Source organism: Equus quagga, chromosome 3 (assembly GCF_021613505.1).
Source record: "Equus quagga isolate Etosha38 chromosome 3, UCLA_HA_Equagga_1.0, whole genome shotgun sequence".
Lineage (NCBI taxonomy): Eukaryota > Metazoa > Chordata > Mammalia > Perissodactyla > Equidae > Equus > Equus quagga.
The window spans coordinates 100,402,147-100,424,936 of record NC_060269.1 but is presented as its reverse complement, the minus strand read 5'-3'; the positions used below and the strand labels follow the sequence as shown (position 1 = coordinate 100,424,936).

At 38.4% G+C, this 22,790-nt stretch overlaps 1 protein-coding gene across 1 annotated transcript; it reads left to right on the top strand.

Annotated features, from left to right (window-relative positions):
- The first annotated feature begins 4 nt into the window (after positions 1-4).
- ENAM (enamelin) lies at positions 5-13,590 on the top strand. Its single transcript, XM_046655583.1, has 8 exons — positions 5-58; positions 1,871-1,939; positions 2,058-2,102; positions 2,819-2,860; positions 4,419-4,676; positions 5,690-5,752; positions 7,306-7,356; positions 10,738-13,590. The coding sequence occupies exons 1-8, from the start codon at positions 5-7 to the stop codon at positions 13,588-13,590; spliced, it is 3,435 nt and encodes a 1,144-aa protein (XP_046511539.1).
- Positions 13,591-22,790: the final 9,200 nt, after the last annotated feature.

Genomic DNA, 22,790 nt, shown 5'->3' with positions numbered 1-22,790 from the left:
AAAAATGTTGCTGCTTCCGTGCAGACATGGAACCTCTTTTCCTAAGCTAGATGACTTGGTGAGTATTTTCATTCATTTTTCCTGGTACATACAGGTCACATATCAAATAAATATTATCAGAAATATACTTGAGATGATAAAACACTATTTAAATATGTCAGAAGAAGCACAGAGGATCTGAGTTCACAAATGGGATGGAAGAAATAAGAACTTACACGGTCATTGTACTCCAGAGAAATCATTAGGAGTGTTATTTTCAGTTTAAAATATAACTAATCATAGGCTTTCATCCAATCATGAACTTTTAGAGATGGAAAGAATCTTAAAAGTCATCCAATGTAATATATTAATTTTATAAAAGATAAAATGAGTGGCATTTTATGTTTGCAAAATAAAAGACCACATCTTACTACATTAGTGTGTAACATTATCAAAAATTTCTGTAACAGCTACTATTGAGATTAAATGGATAATTAAGCAAGTGAGAAATTAAAAGTCCAAAAGTGCCCCAAAATCTTGGGCCATAATCTTAGAAAGTAGATTCAGAAAGGAAAGCCTTCACCAATATTCTCTTTATTAGCTTTCTTGTGTTGTTGTAGACTATATTAAACACACTAGTTCAATTGTTATTTTTAATTCCCTACAATATTATGATTCTGAAAATCTTTAGCAGAAAACGTATTTACATATTACGCCTTCTTTGGTTAGTTATGCTCTCCCAATTTCTCTGATATATGAAAGGTAATTGATTACACCCACAATTTAGGAAAATACTGAAGTATCCTTTAGTTATATTGCTCCTATGGGAAATAAGAAGAAGGGTGAGCATTGGCTCAAATCACTGCTAGATGCATTTCATGCCCAGAAAAAAGGAAGAAGGAACAAAAGAAATGAGCAACTACTGGTGTCTATATGCTGGTAACTATGCTGGGAATTGTGTTCTATCTGACATACCATGAAAATAAATCATTCTGCTTAAAATCTTTATTTTCCTCTATTATATATGCAAATAGAACAGAGTTTTCTTAAGCAAGTACCCAAGGAAATGCTTCAGAATAAACCTTGTCCAAAGATGTAAATACAAGCCTTAATTATAGAAGACTTGCATAATTAACTAGACTGGGACAAATGAAAACAATCTCCAAACTTCATATACAAGTCTTTTGTTTCAGTCTTTTCTTCTATATGTTTAATCAAAGTATCTAACAAAGAGATAAATTTATAGTTTTGCCTATGTTTTCCTATTTCTCTGACCAACACTTGAGCAGAAGTGATTTTTAAAAAGATAAAATAATGATAATAACAATAATAATAACCACCAATAAATGAAAGAAGAAAAGGATAGGATTCTGGAATATTCCAGTGTCTTTAATTAGCTTCTATATAATGGAATGTTGTCTACAGTATCATAGAAAGTAGCTCAAAGAACTGATTTTGGAGTGTGTTCTCACTGAAACTTAGATTATTCTGAACGGTGAATATAGTCAGACATTACTATGCCTTTCTAAACCAGCCTAGCAACCATCAATATTCATATTTTTTAGGTAAACTCGTAATTTCTAATTTCCACATTCCAGGGCTATGAACCATCTTCCAACTTCTCAAGCATCAATGTTTTCTCTTTCTCCCTCTCTCTGTCTTACTTTATCTTCCCTTTTTAATCTGACCCTTTTGGCTGCTTAGAACAGTACCAGATAATAACTATCCAATAGTTTCTTGACGTAAAATAAAAATGGCAGCAAAGTCCCCTATCATTGTCTATTTGTGTACTTTCCTTGACAAACAGGTGGGCCAGTGCCTAGATAAGTGCAGAGTGCCCCAAGCATAATTACTTCACAGTCCAAAAATAAAATCCAGTTTTGTATTCCAGGTACCAAGTGGAAAAATGAAGATTCTCCTGGTCTTTCTAGGTCTGCTTGGTAATTCCGTTGCTATGCCAGTGAGTATTAAACATTTTTTTAGGACTTTTGTGTTCTTCGCTGCACAGCTTAGAAACAGTGATTGGGCTTATTTCAATTGATGTTCTGAATTTGTCACCAACGCTCTCTCCCTTCCAGCTGCAAATGCCCCGAATACCTGGATTTAGCAGTAAAAGTGAGGAGGTATGTATGTTCAGTCTCTGGGGAGAAGTTTCCCAGAGCCCTGTCCTGAGATTTCATAAAAAAAGGAGAAGCTTGGAAAACTTTCTGATATATAACATTTCTTATGAAAGAGGCAGAGGGAGGAAGATTTGAAAGGCTTAAACTCAAATCAAGGCAAAGTAGTAATTTCCCTAGCATCATCCTACTGTGTAGTGCAGTCTTCCTTTGCAAGATGAATGCGAATCTGTGTTAAAGTATAGTTAACATTGGCTTCTTTGCTAAGTTTCCAAGCTGGCAAAGGAAGCCATTTATACCCAGGGTTGTCAGAAGGTAGACACTTAAGCGTATAAATATCTTTTACATGACTCATACCCAGGAATGTTAGCCAAATTCAATACACATCAGAAAGAAGAATCATCTTTTCATAGAATTATCACATTCTCATATCCTGAACTACAAAAGAGTAGGATGGAACGTTGAAAAATTTCCAAGTGGACAAGATCTTTATTCTTTATTCTTTTATATTGATTCTTCTCAAAATAAAATTCTGACTTAACAATTAAAGTGCCGTAGAAATTTTTTTAATTGCATACTTATTTTAAATTCATGCATAACTACTAAAAGACATAATGACTGTTCTACCTTAAAATAAGAAATCCAACTTAATTTTTATGATCTGTGGATTAATTGAATAAAGTTATACTTTGTGCCACATTAACGGATTTCTTTTGTCACAGATGATGCGGTACGGTCAATTCAACTTTATGAACTCACCACATGTAAGTTCCACTTTTTATTATTTCTGATGATTTCTTGTTTATATAGAGAAAATCACATTATAAGATTTGTCTTAGCAAACAAAGACACCAATAGCTATCCACATGTTTTAATTACAATATAATCATTATAAGAGTTTCGAGGGGGAAAATCATTTCACCTGTCCCCTTACACCGAATTTTCTTCTTATCCATTACTATCGCTCTTTCATGTAAATAAAAATTATTTATTAATTACAAGTGTTCCTTATAGCCAAGATACATTAGTTCTGGGCAAAGATCACACAAGATATATGACAAACAATGAGAACAAAAAAACAGCATAGTAAATACTCGGCGGAGGGGGTAAATTTTATTTTGATTGTTTTGAAAAACAATCCAAACATTATGAAATAAATATTCCTCTTATTTAAATAAATTTAGATTTTACTTACCACTATGTGCTAATCCTTAGAACTAATTAATAATGAATCAAGTATCAGTAGGATCTTTTGGCATAATTTTTCTGACAAGACTGTACGAAAGCACAGTAAGAAGAAGAAGAATCACTTTTGGCTTTTGTGACATAATCATGGAAACATTCTGGGGGAAAAATCAAGGACTTCATCAATTTTCTCTTAATCCTTTTCATTCAAGTCACTCTCTTTTAAAGCCAGTCACCTAAAATCATCATTATTGTCAATTTTCTTTTCAACTATTTATTGGCCCAACTCTTTCAAACTCTCATTCCCAGTTTTAGTGACTTTGCCCGAGATTTGAAATTTTCACCAACTTAATTATCATGAAATCCTGCATTTTAATGCAAGATTTGCGATTTCACCTTCCATCGATCCACACGGCATTTGCTCTGTATTATGTGTACGTCATCCGATAGATAGTGAGAGACGTTAACAAAGACTGAAGATGGAGACTGGTGTTAAACCAGAGAGGTTTGAATGGGAGCTGATGTTGTAAGAGGTCAATTCATAAATTAGCATTTTCAGATTATAGCTACTTTTGCTTCCCTGACAACCTTGTAATTGTGGAGATTCTGATAATGAAAATAGAAGTAATGACTCACCTGTAATCAAGAAGCACAGGAACCAACTAAGGGTGTTTACACACAGGGAATTTTGTTCTCTCTCTCGCCTTTTTGTTGTTGTTTTTTAACACTTCCAATTCCTTTGTCTTTTTATTTTTTATTTTTTTGCCTTTTTCTTCCTTGTCCAGCCTGTAACACGTCACAGTTTTGAATTTGACATCAACTTCTCTATAACCTGACTTGTATACTTCTTACATAAGTGAGGGCTTCAGAGTTAGGAAATCATCAGCCAAATTCTGAAGCTGAAATTTCTCACTTAATTGAGGCTTTTGTTTCGTTTGTTAGGTTAGTTTTCTAGAAGACTGAAATACATTTCTGTAAGACAACATTTAAAGACATGCTAGATCTTGAAGCTTTCCTTGTTAAGTTCCATAGGATTTTTAAGATCCTTGGCTGAGTTTTAGAGACTGACACTAGAGGGTGGGGAGAGCTAGAATCTCAGCCCTTGTGTGATTTTACTGCTATTTGCTACTCTCGCAGATGGCACAACTGGGCCCTATGTATGGAAATGGCATGCAACTCCCCCCTCAGCTCTTCCCGCAGTACCAGATGCCCATGTGGCCACAGCCACCAGCCATCATGGGGCGCCCAAAGAAATCATCTCCCTCAACACAAAAACCTCAGAGCAAGACTGATCAAGCCCCAGAGACCCCAATGCCCAACCAGACTCAACCAAAAAAGTCACCTCCAAAGCAGCCTGCCCAAACTCAGGCCGAAGAGGAAGCCCAGCCACCTCAGGTGAGGCTTGCCCAGCGAAATTCCAAACCAGAGTCATGAACGGCCTCACAGGGATTAGGAGGGCTGTACTACCCCACACACATATTTTCTCCAATGCTGCTCAGTACAGGTACTGCTACGTTTGAAATAAAATCTTTAGTTTTAACACTTTCTTCCAAGGTAATGTTGTTATCACCTATCCAAAACTGCCTGGCAAGTCAGTTCTAGCCTTGGTTGATTAAAAATTACCCAAATTCTGTTGCCTTAAAGAAGCTCCTTTTAAAATACAGAGGCAGCATGGTATAGTAACAGGAGCACTAACAGAAGAGTCAGGGACCAGAGATTCGAGTTCTGCCCCAACTCTTCTTAGTTGTATGATCTTGAGCAAGTCACTTCACCTTTCTAGACTCCAGGTTCCCCACAAGTAAACAAAATGATCTCTAAGTCCCCTCCAGATCTATGCCTTGGTGGTCGAAAATATTACCCTGAAAAGTAACACTGCTTCTAGTATTTCAGGATGACATAAGTGTAGTCCTGACTTAAAGCAAGAAGATGAGCAAATGGTCTCCCAAGATCTCATCTAGTGTGGAGCTTCTGAGATACATTTTTTTAGTCAATTAACACTTATTTTCAGATGGAGAGAATACAAAATTGGATGAAAAGACAGTCTTGGACTTGAATCCTGGCTTGTATCACTTACCAGCTATGAGATTGGGGCAAGTGACTTAATTTCTCTGAACCTCAAAATATTAAGTGAAATGGAATAATAGTAGCACATAACTTCTATGGTATGTGACGATTAAATGAGCTCGCCAATATAAAATCCTCAGCACAGTACCTAGAACGTACGTGTTCAATAATACTAATACTTGTTGATGTTATTATTATCATCTCTGCCCTAAAGAAAAATCCCAGTTTAATTCAAAGGGAGATGTAGACTCCCAAGTTTCAAATAATTGTATTTAATAGGTTGTTTTCATTTTTCATTCATTCTTCTCACTTCCACATCATCCTGATTCTTTCTTCCTCTCTAGGCATTCCCACCATTCGGCAATGGGCTATTTCCATATCATCAGCCACCGTGGCAAGTTCCACACGTGAGTTTTTTTTCTTTATACTAGAAATGAAAAATAATATTAGTATGTTATATCTCAAACTAATATAAGTTCATACGCTCTAAATGGAATACCATATACCAATCAGTAGAAAGTACGAATCAAAATCATCACATCAGTAATCACGTAGAAAAAAAGAATTTTCTAAATGAATTTTTTATTCAAATTGGTGGCATGAACACAGTCTAAATCACCAAACAACTACTAATATCTTAGTTAATGAATTGATGTTAAAGGGTTGTGCTACTTAGTTACTATTCCCCACTTCCCTAAGAGATTAGAAAACACACATTATGTTCATTTAATGTAATGGGAAATTGGAACAAAGCAGAGTTTGAAACTCATAAGATAAATTATGATTAGACTAAGATCTTTCTATCATATCTTACTATTTCTACCACAAATATTTTATTGTAAAGAATCTTACAAAACAATATTTATAAGAATCCTTTAAAGTTTAAAATCATTAAAATCAAAATAATACAGTCATACATCACTTAATGATGGACACGTTCTGAGATCCATTACTAGGCTATTTCATCATTGGTTGAACATCATATAGTTACACAAACCTGGATGGTATAGCCTAGTACACACCTACGCTATATGGTATGAATCTTATGGGACCACCAGGAATCTGAAGTCCCTTGTGATCGAAACATCGTTATGCAACACATGACTGTATTGAAAAATTGTATCACAGGCATTAAAAATATGAATTGTAAAATAAACTCTTTGAGCTAAAGAAATATTAAAGGTCAGTTGCTGTTAAACTTAAAAGCAGCAAGAAGAAATATCTGATGACTCTGCATTCAGCTGTGGCATTGGTTTCTCTTGACTACAACTCTATAACCAAGAAGGCTTCTTAGCAATGAGGAACAATTCATTTCCAAGAGTAAGAGTTCCTTACCTTTTTTGTCCCTGAAAAGTGATATCCTTTTACTAGCCACACCGAACTAAGGAAACTAAGGCAGTACCAGGTGAAGATTTAAAAAGCAGAGGAGCATGATTCTCATGCTGAAGTAGCCATTTATCTCATCCACATAGAACTTCTTTAAGGTCTGTGGGAGTGGAACTGCTTTTCTATACCTTCTCACTGTGCTTTTCCAAACCCTCCCTGAGCAGAAACTCAGCCTCCAAGTTTGATTAGGAAAATAAACCTTGGTCAAATAAAAATATTATAGTAATAATCCAGGATGTTTGGATCCTAACAGCTCTCAAATCTCTCTCTCTCTTTCTCTATGTGTGTTAGAGGTGTTGGAGCAGGGTGATTGCTAGGAGATGCAGCCATACATGGTATTTTGAGTAGGATAATCCAGGATCCAGCTGAAGGTTTTGTATTTACCAGTATTCACTGATGGATTATAGTTATTAATAGATAGATTGTGAGAATTAAAGACTCAGAAGCTAAAAGCTAACAGTTCTAACACCCAGTCACTGACTTGAACTACTTTAAGACCACCTTGAGTCTTACAAACAAGTCACAGCATAGAAAGTGGCTTTCTCTCGTGTTCACTGTGTTTTTCACCTTTCAGAGGCTACCACCAGGTTATGGACGTCCACTAGGCAGCAATGAAGAAGGCGGGGTAAGTACAAGTAAAGTCATGTTCCCAATTAGGAATTACAGTCCATTAGTCTCTGCTTTTTTAATCCCTATCTAATAAGAAAGTTAAAATCCAACACTTGAACCTGTAGCTCAAGCACCCATGATACAAGGGGAAAAGAATGAAACAAATTAAGCCAGAAACCTAAAATAAAATAAATGTGATACATCATTTCTCCTCTGCAGGTATTGAAATCTCTCTCTCTCTTTCTTTAAGAAGACTAATCTAATAACCTTTGCTCCAGGTTGGTGCTGGGCTCTAGACAGTGATGGAGCAATTAGTAAGCAGAGAAGGAAGTAAAAGTATCTTAGAATGTTATCCCCAGAAGGAAATTTCCTCATTGCACACGTAAATTGAAGCCCTGAGAAGATAAATTACCGTTCAATTTCACCCAGTGAGTTAGTGGATAAACTGGACTCAGAAACCAAGTCTTCTGATTCCCTGTCCAATGGCTTTTTTATTACACCACACTGGGAGAAGAGCCAAATGCATGTCACAGAGTGATTTACTGTTAAAATATTCCAGCAAGTGTCATCAAAAGAGTCATTATAGTGATTGTGGCACAGCACCCCACCTCTGGAGCTTAACTTCTTTTTTTTCCTTAAATATGTGATAGGTCCTCAGGGAAATTTGGAAACCTGACAGCTCTAGGGGGCGAGGAGGGGGAAGGGGATAGGGAGGGAGTTAAAATAACTGTGAAAATTAAGTAACATTGAAAACCACTGTGTCAGTAACGGTATAAACTGTTTTCAAAAATATCACTGTGAAATCATACCAAATAAAAATGATTCCGATAATTATATGCAATTTAGAAACTGGTACTTCAAATTTTCACAAACATAATATGAGAAAGGGAAGCAGAATGACCTAGGCAGTTAGCACAGGCATTGAGAAGTCTGTTTTCCATCTCCTGGGGACACTGCCCAATTTCCTGCATGATGTCGGAAACACCTCCTCGTCCATCTGTCTTATCATCTCCATCTACAAACGGGGATAAAAATACTTTTTATCTAGGGTGTACTTGCTTTCAAAGAAAAACTAAATGACCTAAATGCCACACAAATGCCTAACAAACATACTGACTGAGAGAGAGGTCATGATGATTAAATCATTCATTAACCAAAAATTCTTTAGGCACTTCCCACTGTGCTAGGTACTGAGAAAACAAAGATGAAAAGAATGTTTTTGCTCAAAAACTTCACGGGGGAGAATCCCAGGAAAATACACAATGGAAATTCAGTGGGATTCTGTTATAGCAGAAGTCTGTCCTGCTGTGGACAGCTGTAAGTAGAGTCTGATGCTGCCCATGGAAGTCAGGGCAGAGAAAGGGAACATTGAAGCCGAATCCTGAAACATGAGTCAACTTTGCCAGGAGGGATAAACGTGTAGGTGAGGAGAAAGTTCAATATGAAGAAGTGATGAGCAAAGGCATTGAAACAGCGATAAAATACTGTACTCAGAGAACGAGTAGGAGTTGTGATTTTTTTTTTAATTTTTGTTTTGTTATGGTAAGAACACTTAACATGAGATCTACCCTCTTAAATTTTGAAGTGTACAATATAACATTGTGGACTATAGGTGTAAGGTTGTACAGCAGATCTCTAGGGCTTATTCGTCTTGCTTAACTCAAACTTTATGCCCATCGATTAGTAACTCCTCATTGCCCCTCCGTCCAGCCCCTGGCAATCACCACTCCACTCTTTGATCCTATGTGTTTGACTATTTTAGATAGCTCGTATAGGTGCAATGATGCAGTATTTGTTTTTCCATGACTGGCTTATTTCACTTAGCCTAATGTCCTCAAGGTTCATCCATGTTGGTGGATATTGCAGTTTCCTTCTTTTTAAGGTTGCATAATATTTCATTGTATATCTATACCACATTTTCCTTACGCATTCATTTACTGATGGACATTTAGGTTGTTTCCATGTCTTGGCTACTACGAATTGTGCTGCAAGTAGTAGTTGTGATATACAACTGCATCAAGTACGAGGGGGAGGAAATGAGACTGGATGTAACAGTTATGGACCAGATGATTATTAAAAATTATTATTATTACTATTATATAATGTATAACACTTATTAAGTACTTACTAAGTACCAGGAACTGAACCTTACATATGTTATCTCATTTGACCCTCATGAAAACCTATGAGGTAGATATTATTTTATTATCTTCATTGTACAAATGAATAAACTGAGGTTATCCCAGAGTTTTAGTACTAATACTGGTGGAACAGGGATTTGAACCCATATTTGTCTAGAGCCCCACTCTTTAGCACCATGCTGTACTGCTTTATATGTTATGCTATTGGATTTAGCTTACACTGTAAGGTAAGGGCAACTTGAAATAATTTTTAAAAAGGAAAGTGACAGAATTTTCCCACACACCCACCCTCCAACCTCCACTATTCTGATGGCCACAGAGAGGCAAGATTAGAGGAAAGAAAAATTACATCCAGAGTAACCAGTAAGAAAGCTATTGCAATAGTTCAGAGGTATTGGAGATAAAGAGGGAGGGGACCAGGACGAAAGTTTAGATTTTATAGGATTTGGTCATTAATTGTCTGGGGAAAACAAAGGAGAGAGCAGAAACTTGGAAAATTGGGTAAATAGTGGTGAATATTGGAGAAAGAGGTTTTGGGGTAAATGAGTCCAGTCTGGGTACATTCAGTTGGAGATACTCATGAGATCTTTAGTGAAGCAGTCTTGCTATCTCAAATTCAGGAGACAGTATAATGGGGCAGAGTTATGGCTTTGGGAGTCATTGGCATGTATTCATACTGAAAGAATTGGCCTGCAATAGATTGCTCAAGGCAGCTGTGTAAAACAAGAACAAAAGCATGAGGAAGATGGAAGATGGAATCCTTAAAAAAAAAAAAAAAAAAAGAACAACTCAGGGTAGGCCTGGTGGCATAGTGGATAAGTTCACCAGCTCCACTTCTGTAGCCCAGGGTTCACAGGTTTGGATCCCCAGCACAAACCTATGCACAGATCAATAAGCCATGTTGTGGCAGCGTCTCACATACAAAATACAGGAAGATTGGCACAGATGTTAGCTCAGGGACAATCATCCTCACAAAAAAAAACAAACAACAACAACAACAAAAACTCATTTAGAATCCAGGCCTAGGAAGAGAAAGCTGAGAAGTAACGGTCGGAAAGTTAGAGTACCAGAAGAGAGAACCAGAAGGGCGTAGGGTCATGGAAACCACGGAGGAATTAAATTTCAAGAAAGAAAGCATAGACAATGGTGTTAAAAGAAGCACGTGGTTAATAAGATTTCCCTATCGCTTTAAAAAATTCCAAGCAGCACTATGGTGGGAAATGAGTAATTATTGATTTCTGTCTTCTTTCCTACAGAATCCTTACTTTGGATATTTCGGATATCATGGATTTGGGGGTCGTCCTCCTTACTATTCAGAAGAGATGTTTGAAGATTTTGAAAAACCCAAAGAAGAAGATCCTCCTAAAGCAGAGAGTCCAGCCACTGAACCCTCGTCTAATTCAACAGTTCCTGAAAATAATTCCACCCAACCAAATGCAGCCAACCCCAGAGGCAGTCAGGGTGGAAATGACACCAGCCCAACAGGAAACAGTGGCTATGGGCCAAACACTGTGAGCAACCGTACAGTTCAAAATGGGGTCATCCTACCCCCTACAGTTAATATTTCAGGCCAGGGAATACCAAGACGTCAAATCCCATGGAGACCAAGTCAGCCAAAGATTCATGAAAATTACCCAAATCCTAACATCCGAAATTTTCCTGCAAGAAGACAATGGCGTCCCACTGGTACTGCCACAGGGAATAGACAGAATGGGCCTTTCTACCGAAATCAAGTTCAAAGGGATCCTCAGTGGAACTCCTTTGCTTGGGAGGGCAAACGAACAGTTCCTCCAGGAAATCCAATTTATCGCAAATCTTATACTCCCACTACAAGAGGCAATTCTCCCAATAATGCAGGAAATCCAGCAAATATCAGAAGAAAGCCTCAGGGGCCGAATAAACCTCCTGTGGTAACCAATGTTCCTCTGGGTCCCAAACATGATACTGTTGACCTCAACGAAAAAGTCCAAAACCCGAGAGAGAAGCCACCTGATCAAAAAGAAATAGTCATTCCTACAAGGGATCCACCTGGCCCCTGGAGAAACTCTGAAGACTATGGAATTAACAAACCAAATTATAAACTGCCTCACTCTGAAGGTAACATACTAGTCCCAAATTTTAATTCTGTTGATCAACGTGAAAACTCTTACTACCCAAGAGGAGATATCATAAGAGCCCCAAATTATGATGGACAAACTCAAAGCCAGAATTTGCCCAAAGGGATTATTTTAGAGCCAAGAAGAATCCCATATGAATCAGAAACTAACCAGCCAGAATTACAGCACAGTACATATCAGCCTGTATATCCCGAGGAAACCCCTTCCCCTGCAAGAGAACATTTTCCCACTGAAAGAAATACTTGGAACCAGCAAGAAATCTCTCCACATTTTAAGGAAGATCCTGGGAGGCAGGAAGAACACTTACCTCACCCTTCCCTTGGCTCTAGAGGAGGTGTCTACTACCCTGACTATTACCCCTATGATCCCAGGGAAAACTCACCATACTTTAGAGGCAATGCATGGGATGAGAGAAATTATTCTCCCAATACTATGGGGCGACTCAAAAATCCACTGTACCCCGTGAATACTCCAGATGTGAAAGAGACAGTCCTTTATAATGAAGAGGACCCAACTGATCCAACTGGAGGTGAAGCTTTCCCAGGACAAAGTAGATGGGGTGTGGAGGAGTCAAGCCTTAAACAAGGCCCAACGGTTAGGCACTATGAGGGTGAGCAATATACCTCAAATCAACAAAAAGAATATCTTCCCTATTCCTTAGATAACCCATCGAAACCCAGGGAGGATTTTCCTTATGGTGAATTTTACCCCTGGAACCCAGATGAGAATTTTCTATCATATGATACAGCTCCCACTGTATTACCACCTGTGGAGAACAAGGGCTATTATACTAGTGATGTTATTGGACAAGAAGAAAACACTCCATTTCCTTCTTGGAACTCCTGGGACCACAGGATTCAAGCCCAAGGGCAGAAAGAAATAAGGCCATACTTTAACATAAATTTCTGGGATCAGCCAACAAATTTACACAAAGCCCCTGCTAATCCACCACACCAGAAAGAGAACCAGCCCTATTCCAGTAACTCCCCGGCTGGGCTTCAGAAAAATCCAACATGGCCTGAAGGTGAGAATTTGAATTATGGCATGCAAATTACTAGGTTAAATTCACCAGAGGGAGAACATGTGGCTTTCCCAGACTCAATTCCTCTGAGTTACCCAGCAGGTCAAAAAGAAGCACATTTATTTCACCTAAGCCAGAGAAGCCCTTGCTGTGTCGGTGGCTCCATAGGGCCCGAGGACAATCCACTTGCTCTACAAGACTACACTCCATCCTTTGGTCTCTTACCAGGGGAGAACCAAGACACCAGCCTTCTGTATATGGAAGATAGTCACACTAACCATGCAAGAGATACCATCTCCCCAACAATCATCCCACCTGTCGAAGGAAACAGCTCAGAGAAAAGACTGCCTGGAGAAAGTCAAAACCCAAGTCCTTTTGGAGATGATGTGTCCCCTCTGAGGAGGAACATACCATGTTCTATAAAGAATCAACTAGGTCAAAGAGGAATTATGCCCATTCCTGAAGCCAGTTCCCTTCAACCAAAGAATACACCTTGTCTCAAAAGTGATCTTGGAGGAGATGGGAACAATGTTTTGGAACGAATATTTGAAGGCAACCAGCTCAATGAAAGAACTGTTGACCTTACTCCTGAGCAGCTTGTTATCGATATACCTGATGAAGGCCCCAAGCCAGAAGGAATCCAAAGTGAAGTACAAGGAAACGAAGGTGAAAGGCAGCAACAAAGGCCACCTAGCATCCTACAGTTACCATGCTTTGGCTCCAATTTAGCAAAGTATCACTCCTCCGGCGCTGGAACTCCATCTAGCATTGGAAGGCCAGGCCTATTTGATGGGGATCCAATTATGCCTACTGAAATTCCTAATTCATTGGCTGGGTTAGCTACTGGGGCAGAGTTTCAGAGTATAAGTGTAGACCCACTTAATGCAGATGAGCACACTTCATTTGATTACCTTCAAATAGGGACCGATCCAGAAGACCAGGTGCAAGACTGCCTACTACTTCAGGCCTAGGGATTATTTCAACCATGGATTCTTTGGGGAAGGAAATACCTGATATTCTACATCTGATATTCTACAGTGGTTCCCAAACTTTTCCCCCCAAGACTTGATTAAGTGTCCGACCCCCTTGGTGATCCTTAAGTTTTTCCCCATTCCAGCAACAGGAGTAGTGGCTCAGGTGATGCTGATGTGGTTAGGCCTCTGGGAGCCGCTAGATCCAGTACTGTCACTAATTAGCACAGACCTAAAAACCAAGCAGGAAGGCCAGGACCACTGCTGCCTTGAAACATGGAAGCCACTTGTCTGAGGTAGCTTCCCATTGCTTATTGATTCTTCCATTTTCTCTCAAAGTTCCATATTTGCAAAGTTGTCTGGTTTTGCAAGAGGGAAAGGCAGATGAACTTCCCATTTTATGTATGGAGATCTATTCATCAGAATAATCCTGATGTATTGTACATTTTTTTCTTGCGTTGGTCCTAGTCAGTTTTTTTCCTAGTTAGTATTCTCCTTTGGCATTTTTTTTCTTTCATTACCTCTCTCTTTACCCTTATCATTTCCTTTCTTTCTTCCTTCTTTTCTTTCTCTCTCAACCACTCTATACTTAGCTTTCAATTCTTTCGTCTTCATTCTTCTCTCTCTTTATCACTTCTTACACACTAAGCTGTCTGTAACCATCCTTAGTCTTTATATCTACCTTTATGGCTTCCTCTCTTCCCACCTTTCTGTTCTGTCTCCTAATGTATCACTTGTCAATCAATCCCTTTCTTCTCTGACTCCTTTCTTCCCTTGCATTTATCTTTTTCCCTGTGACACCATTTTCAGATCTCTCTCTCTCTCTTTTTTTTTTTTGGTAAGGAGGATTGGCCCTGAGCTAACATCCGTGCCAGTCTTCCTCCATTTTATGTGGGACGCCACCACAGCATGGCTTGATGAGCAGCACTAGATCATCTCTCTCCCTTTTTTGTATCTACTCTCTAAATTCTATCCTTCTATCCTAATTTTTTTCTTGGCCCAGCCTAACCGTATTGTAGAATATATTTCAGAAATAGTACTTTTGTTTTTTAAATTTCATGTAGCCTTTACAAGGTAGACACAGCTCAACCAGAGGAACACATTCAAGGAGAAGTATGGGGGAAGACAGCCTAGTTACCCAGAACCAGCAGCCTGGGGATGAAGTTTAGGAAGGGAGGGAGGGAAGGACTGCCACCCTATGACTGAGCCGCCAGATATAAAGAGTAGGACTTGCCACACCCCATCACCAACTCATCATCTGCAGGATCTGAAGAGTACATTTTAGGAAATACTGTCCTAGTCAAATAAGAGAAGCACTCAATGGTTAGTTTTCTTTAATAGCACACTGTAAGTGATTCTACTGGTATATGCTACTACTAACAAAAAGACTTATTCTTCATGTCCTGGTAGAATTATTCTCAGACATATTTTCTTCATATCTTGATTAAATAGTGTAAATTATTTTGTGAAGTAGATATTTCTATACTGCCTTGCTTAGAATACATCTAGCTGTTTTGTTTTGTTTTGTTTTTATTAACGGCATTTTGGCCTGCTATCTGTATATTCCTTCCAGAAAAGGAAGAATTCTCAGAATATCTAGGAAGTTACCTTCTCACTCTAAGGAGTTTCTTAGGAGAAAATTTCCTGGGGCAGATTTCATAAGATCTCAGAAATTTGGGAAAATACAATGCTGAAAACTTCCCAAGGAAAGGATGTTGTCCTTTGAGTCTCCTAAAGCTCCTAGCACAGTGTCTTGCACACAGTACATACTCAATAAATATTTATTGATTGACCGATTTTAAAACAGATTTTAAAACTCCCATGAAAATACCGCAGTGTGCTTTACCTGCAGGTCAACCATCTGGGATGCTGAATGAGCCACCACACTCTGTAGCTTTATATATTCAGCAACGTTTGCATCATAGAATCTCAGGGTAAGAAGGGATCTTAGAGGTAGTTTATCTAGGCCATCCACTAGTTGCTTAAATCCACCACCAGCAGTTTTATATTTTAATCACACATTGAAAAATCATTAACTTATTCTATAGAAAACCGTCTCTTAAGAATCATCCTCATCAAAATAAAACTACATTGTTACATTTTACTATTTTTTCCAAATGATTTTTTAATCTAGACATGATACTTTCACTGTAAAGTACTCATTCGCTTCAATATTTCGTCAAAATGTAGGCATCACATGTTTGTTTTGGTAGATCTGTTGACACATCTTCATCTATGAGGTACCATAGGTTAATTTATCATCTAATGATAAACTACATTGCATAATGTAACGTAAAATGTAAAAGCACAGTGGGACAGAAACATCTATTGGATTTGAGAATAGAAAGTGAAAATAAAAAGAAGAATGAAAAATGCCCTTGTAGAAAATAACTCTTCATCTCCTCACTACAGGTATCCTTCTGCCAACCTGGATACCAGGCCTGAGTTCCTTACAGTAAAGAAATTATTGCATGTGCCCTTGCTAAGTTATTGATAAAGGTTTTAAAGTCACCTCTAAGGTTAAGGTGCACACAGTGGGGGTGGCAGGCTCTGAAGATGATCCCTTCTTGTCTCTGTACCTGCATCTCACGGCCAGGGCCCCATTTCTATGGTGAATTCCTATGGCTGGTGGTCATCATCTGCTGATTCCAAAATGGCTGGAGATAGCCTGGTGATGTCTTCAACTGATAAAGTAAATAAAGTTGTCAAAAATAATACCTGAGGATGACAAACACAGGAGATAATTCAGCAAGGCTAACACACATGCCTTCTAAGCTTTTCTGTCTCACAGCCCTATAATAGATTTCTCTAGAGCGGAGTTGGGCGTTGATCCAGTTGGCTGGAGGAAATCTTGCACTTCTTCACTTTAAGCAGGAAGAAAAGTAGGAAACGAAATGTACAGTCCAGCCACCTCTGAAAACTCCTAGCCTAGTAGCCATTATCATGGAGATTCTTCCTCTGGGTTTTTGGACCCCCTGAACGGTTTTACTTTAGTCACTCACATCAGAGTCTTAACTTTATACACCTTTAGAGAAAATTCACAGGACTTTTGAGTTACGTTTTTTCACTTGTTTTGATATATCTCTGCCCTCACTTACTCCAGTCTCCTTCAGTCATGACCATCAAGACCCTAAAGAAAATTCATCTTGCCCTCAGGAAACCAAACTTCGTGTCTAAAAACCAAAAAAGGAACCAGAAATGTTGAACTTAAAATCTTCAGCTCTCTCCCTCCTTCACAAAACCTCAAAGGTCTCACTGTGACTCAGACCAATAGCCCAATTAAAATTCAGAAGAAAACTGCACTTGATGGAAAACAGACAATCACCGTTTCACAACGGAATACAGCTGTTGGTTTTATCCACCTGTTCTTCCTTGCCTCTGTCCCTCACCCATAGCCCGATAACATCAGTCACTGGACCTTTCTCTCCCACTTTGAATTCATAGCCAATAAAATGTAGAAACAGGATTCAGCTGGTAACAAAATTCCACACTGGCAGAGGAGAATTCTTCAAACAAAGCAGCAAGGAGGACGCCGAGCTGTAACGTGACACAGAAATAATTGTGAAATTGATGAAGCTGCCCTCAATGCCCCATCACCTCCTCAGTCAAGGACCTCTGCTCTCACAGTGTCCTGTTTCATCTGCCTGAGGACCCAGCACCCTCCATTTCTGTGCTTCATCATAGCTTGGACAGGAATTATCTCTGAGCTTATCCAAATAACCACGCCACATTCCTTTCTGCGCTGTATAAAGTAGGTATTTGCTGTGGTTAACCTGGTGAAAAGATTCCTTCTCAAGTGTTGGCTAAATGTAGTCCTCCCAAATCATCCTTCAAGCCCTTAAAGAGTGAGTCTAATCATGGCATTTAGAGAAAGATAATGGTAGAATATTTCGTTTGGGGAGAACCTTGTCAGTGTGTCAGCTATTAAACCACGCTGGCAGCTGTGTCCTTTACCTAGGATTCAGGGTGTTTCTGACAGTGTTGCTATATGGCATTTCTCAAGCTTTCGTGTGCACATAAATCTCGTTAAAATGCAAATTTTGAGTCTGTGATCTGGAGTGGGGCCTGCAATTCTGTATTATGAAATGCTCCCAGGTAAGGACGAATCAGACAGTTGGAGGCCAAAGTTGGAGTGGTGAAGTGCTAGGCTATTTCCTGAAAATAAGGGACAACTGCACATTCACTAGGGAAGGAACAGAAAGGTCTTGACCAATGGAAAAACTAAATATTACCAGTTTGAGGGGATGTGTATAAATGAAGCATGTAAGTGAAAGATTTGAAAGAGAAAAAGGAGCAGGCCAATCCTGTCTCTGTTCGTACATTTATGTTATGCTTTTTCTTGTCTCTTTGTCTGCCTCATGTAGTTCTAGAAAGTTCTACATCCATCCGTGAAGGCCCTGTTCCATTAATATCTTTCCAAAATTACCCCAGGCCTGACATCCTTAGCCACCCAGAAAGCTCACAGCACATCATCTTTTATAGTTAATCACATATTGTCTTATATCATGTGCTAATTTTTTCCTGTTGGTTCTGCCTATAGATGGAGGAAGGAAACTCCTAAGAAGTGAGGCCCAGTTCTCATTCTTCTTATGTATCCCTCATAGCAACTGGCACTGTGCTGAGCACAGAGTGGATGCCAAATAAACATCACTGTTTCTTTAAATACATTTTTTAAATGGATAGAAATTTAGAATTTCTCAAATTTTAATATAATAATTGATTAAAAATTATAATTAATAATGACTAATATTTTTATAATTACAAAATACATACTCATTGTAGAATATTTGGTAAACAGTGAAAAGTAAAAGGGAACAGATAAAAATAACACATAATCCCACCATCCAATGTTAATATTTTGGCCTATTTTCTCATACATGTGTGTCTGGCGGGGGAGGGGGGTCTTAAAACAATTCTTTTATGACATATCATACATTTCCCTCTTCACATTATCTAAGCAATTTCCACAAAATTAAAAATACTTAAACCTTCATTTTTGTGGTCTGTATATTCTGAAGTATACCTATATTATTATTCCCTTTGATGACAGACTTGAAATTTCTTATGATTTTTCACAATCACAAATAATATTGTGATAAACATTTTTATGCCTCTTTCTCCGTATCTCTGCTTATTTCTTCAGAAGTGCAATTACAGGGCAAAATGGTCTGAAAAGGTATTTTAGACAAGGTAACAATGAGTGAGAGCATTGGCTTTGGAGTCTGACAGTCTTGGATCCAATTATCAGTTCTCCATTTACTACTCGTAAAACCTTGAGCAGATTACCTCATCTTTTTTGCATCTCAGTTTCATCATTTGTAAAATGAAGATAGTATGTATTTCATTGGGTTAAATGAAATTGTGTTAAAAACGCATATATGTTGCATTTCATAAGTCAACCACTAGATGGAGATGGAGGTTTAGAGTTCTAAAACAGTGGTTCTCAGGAAATTCCCAAGCAGCAGCTGCACCTGGGAATTTTTTGAGAAATGCAATTTCTCCAGCTGCATCCCAGAACTACCTAGCCAGTATCTCTGGGGATGGGGCTCAATCTGAAAGTCTGAGAATCATTGATCTAACACATATTTACATTTTTCTCTGATGCCTGGGCAGAAAGAAGAGCCAAAAGACACTTAACATACAATAACCACTGCAACTTACAGAGGGTATGGAGTGCTACGTAGCTCTACTAAGTGATATACATACATTATGGCATGTATCCTTATTTTTAGAAAAACTTCGAGATATTTTTACTCGATTTTTTCAAACGAGGAAACAATCTTAGATTGAATGAACTTGCCCAATGTCATTTAGTGACTAAATAGAGAGTCTGCGTTCCAGTCTAGGCCATGGGTTTCCCCATTCGTCCACACTGCCACTCCAGGGGCTTGAAAGTCCGTTAAAGTGTAATTTCCCTATCCCACGTCTCCCAGGTCAGGGAGTCTGGGCATGTCCATTTATAAGTTTGCATACATCTGTGTATTTGTGCTTACAGAAGGGTGATTATGGTTCATTTTGAATATCAAGTTATATAAAATCATTAAAATTACTTAAACCATTGAAAATTGTCTTAAAGTGAGAACTGAATGCTTGGCGTAGAAATTATAAAACTAATTTCTGAGGACCTGGCACAAAGAAGCATGACTCGTTGTTAATTAGCATAATTTTCCCCTGGCTGGTGCTGAGTGTGCTCACTTTAGGCAAATGGCTAACTTGTCAAGAACTATGCAGAAGGAAAACATTCTCACCAATAATACCTACCTATGCATGTCTTATTAAAATACCCATTTAATCCAAATTTAAAAGGGAGAACAAAAAGTACAAAAATAATTCACTTATGACAGATCAATGAATTGGTCACATTAACTTCACAATGCCGCATGAGCTGCAAAAAAACATTATAGAGGGCAGAAATGATTGCTAAAGAGCCTCTATTGATATTGTTAAGGCTGCAGCAGGGAGTCAGAGTTTTCATTGACATTTACTAGATGAGTGAACCAGCCAAACTGTTAATTACCCATTCAGCTGGTTTTCTCATTTACAGTATAAAAGCAGAGTTATTGTGAGGGTTAAAAGAGATGGCACAGGTGAATCAACTGGTCTGTGAAGAACACTAAATATCATCATCATCGTCATTAAATCAGACACCTCATAATTGGCTACTATGTTAATTCAGTCCCTGCAGAAGCAGAATGCAAGATGAGAGTAAAGGTGTAAGAGACTTATTAGGGAAAACACCTATAAGAGAAAATGGAGCAGGAAGCTAAGAATGCTGGGAAAGCCATCAGACTCTGATGTGGGTCTGACCCCTGTGGAGGAAAGAGGATAGGAAGGAAGGTTGGGTAGGTAATATCTGATAAGAAATTTTCAGCGAGGCTGATGGGGAATTCTCAAGTCAGTCACTCATCAGGGGAGTCCTGTGTCTCCCAGGAACTGGCCTTAGTATCCTTGCCACACTCAATCATCATTGGGTGGGATCAGCACAAACACAGCGATGGATACGAAGGCCAAAGGTCAAATAGGCTCCCTGCAAAGAAGCACGAGTCTCCTTTCACAGCTGCCTCATCTACATTGATTCCTTAATGTTTCCCTGCAAACTTGTCCACTAATACAAGCAAATGTATGAGTGAAACTAACAGGAAGGCTTTAGTTTTTCTTCAGTTACTCTCATTTAAGAACCACCAGCTACTCTGTATTTATACTGAACGAGTTAACGCTTAATAAAACACTTAGATTGGTGCCTAGCACACCGTAAGCGCTAAATTGTTACTAATATGATAGTCTTAGAGTTTAACTAAACTTCTGAAGAAGGAAGACCTGCAAGACCATAAGTTTGCAGTCCTCTTCTAGCTGACATTTAATGAGGTGATAATGCTGGAATAGGGGTCTTTCCTACAGGAATCTGCAATGTGGTAACAAAAACTTTTTTTATTGGGTATGCAGAGAAACTAAGGAAAGATGAGGAGAGAGAAAAGGAGCCTCTTCAGAAAGTCTTCCCCTGGGGCCGGCCCCATGGCTGAGTGGTTAAGTTCGTGCACTCTGCTTCTGCAGCCCAGGGTTTTGCCGGTTCCAATCCTGGGCGTGGACATGGCACCGCTCGTCAGGCCATGCTGAGGCCTGACGCACATGTCACATCGCACATGCCACAGCTGGCAGGACCCACAACTAAAAATATACAACTATGTACCGGGGGGGGCTTTGGAGAGAAAAAGGAAAAATAAAATCTTTAAAAAAAAAAAGAAAAGAAAGTCTCCCCTTAAAAGTTCTCATCACAAGGAAAAGAAAAATGTTTGTAACTATATGAGGTGATGGATGTTAACTAAACTTATTGTGGTAATCATTTCACAATACATACGTATGTCAAGTCATTATGCTGTACACCTTAGACTTATACAGTGTTGTATGTCAATCCTATCTCAATAACACTGGAAGAAGAAAAAAGAAAATCTCCCATAAATTCTCTTAACACTCTGGAACCTATTTCTTTGCCTTTATGAGATTCTGCCAAGCGATTGTAATTATTTATGCATATGTCTTGTCCCCTCAACTAAGCTGTACTCACGTTCACTCATTCAGCAACTATATATTGAGTGCCTCTACATGCCAGGCACCGCTCTCAGTGCTGGGGGTACATCAATGGGCAAAACAAAAATGGCTGACCTTGTGGAGCTTAGGTGCTAGTGGAGGAAGACAGACCATAAACACATAAGAAAAGTATATTGTCTGCTGGAAGGTGATAAGGACGTGGGGGGAAATAAACCAAGATAAGGGAATGGGGTTTATAGGGGTTTTTAAATGATCAGGATGAGCCTCATAGAGAAGATGACAACTGAGCAGAGTCCTAGGGAGTGAGTGGTAATAGTGACTATCTTAAGGGCAGGTACACAGCTTAATCACCAAAAATCTAGAACAGTTCCTTGCACATGGTAAATATTCAATAAATATTTACTGATTAAATAAAATTCAAAGACTAGGCTAAAACCGTATACTAGATTGAAAATTAGTCAAGAATGATTTACCTTTAGCTTGTTAAAACTATGATTCCTTCTGAAGCACCAGAGTGTCCTAGCTTTATCCCTAAGAAAACACTGAATAATCGGTATGAAGAGTGGAAGTTGTTAAAAATGACTATTACAGTTAAAAAAAAGAAGAAAATGCCTCTTCAGGAAACTGACTTTTACTAATCAGCCTCCCATTATTTTAAATCCACAGTCAGCATTTACTTTCCACAGTACCCTTAGATATGTATGTTAACTGGCCGTGGCTTTCTGCCATAAAGAAATTTTATGTGCCATGATAAACACTGTGTTTGTCAAGAGGGACTTGGCCTTTTTAGGTTTAAATGACAAACTACCTCACATATGCACATGTATGAATTCAGCGATTAATGCATAATTACATCATACTTACAAACTGTTCATCAGTAATAAACTATATTTTAACTTACATAAACAAAGTTAACACATTTTTCCAATAAATTATTTCACACAGGTATATGCTTATGAATCTATTTAATTGTTCAAGCTATGCTAGAGAATACAAATTTTGAATACATATTTCGTAAGATTCAGTTACAACACAGATGATTTCCAATGGCAATTTCTTACACTATCCTGATTATCAAAAAAAATTTTACCCATTAAAAAGAAAAATCTTTACCATCTGCTACCAAATCTCTATGTCAAAATATATATTTTAAT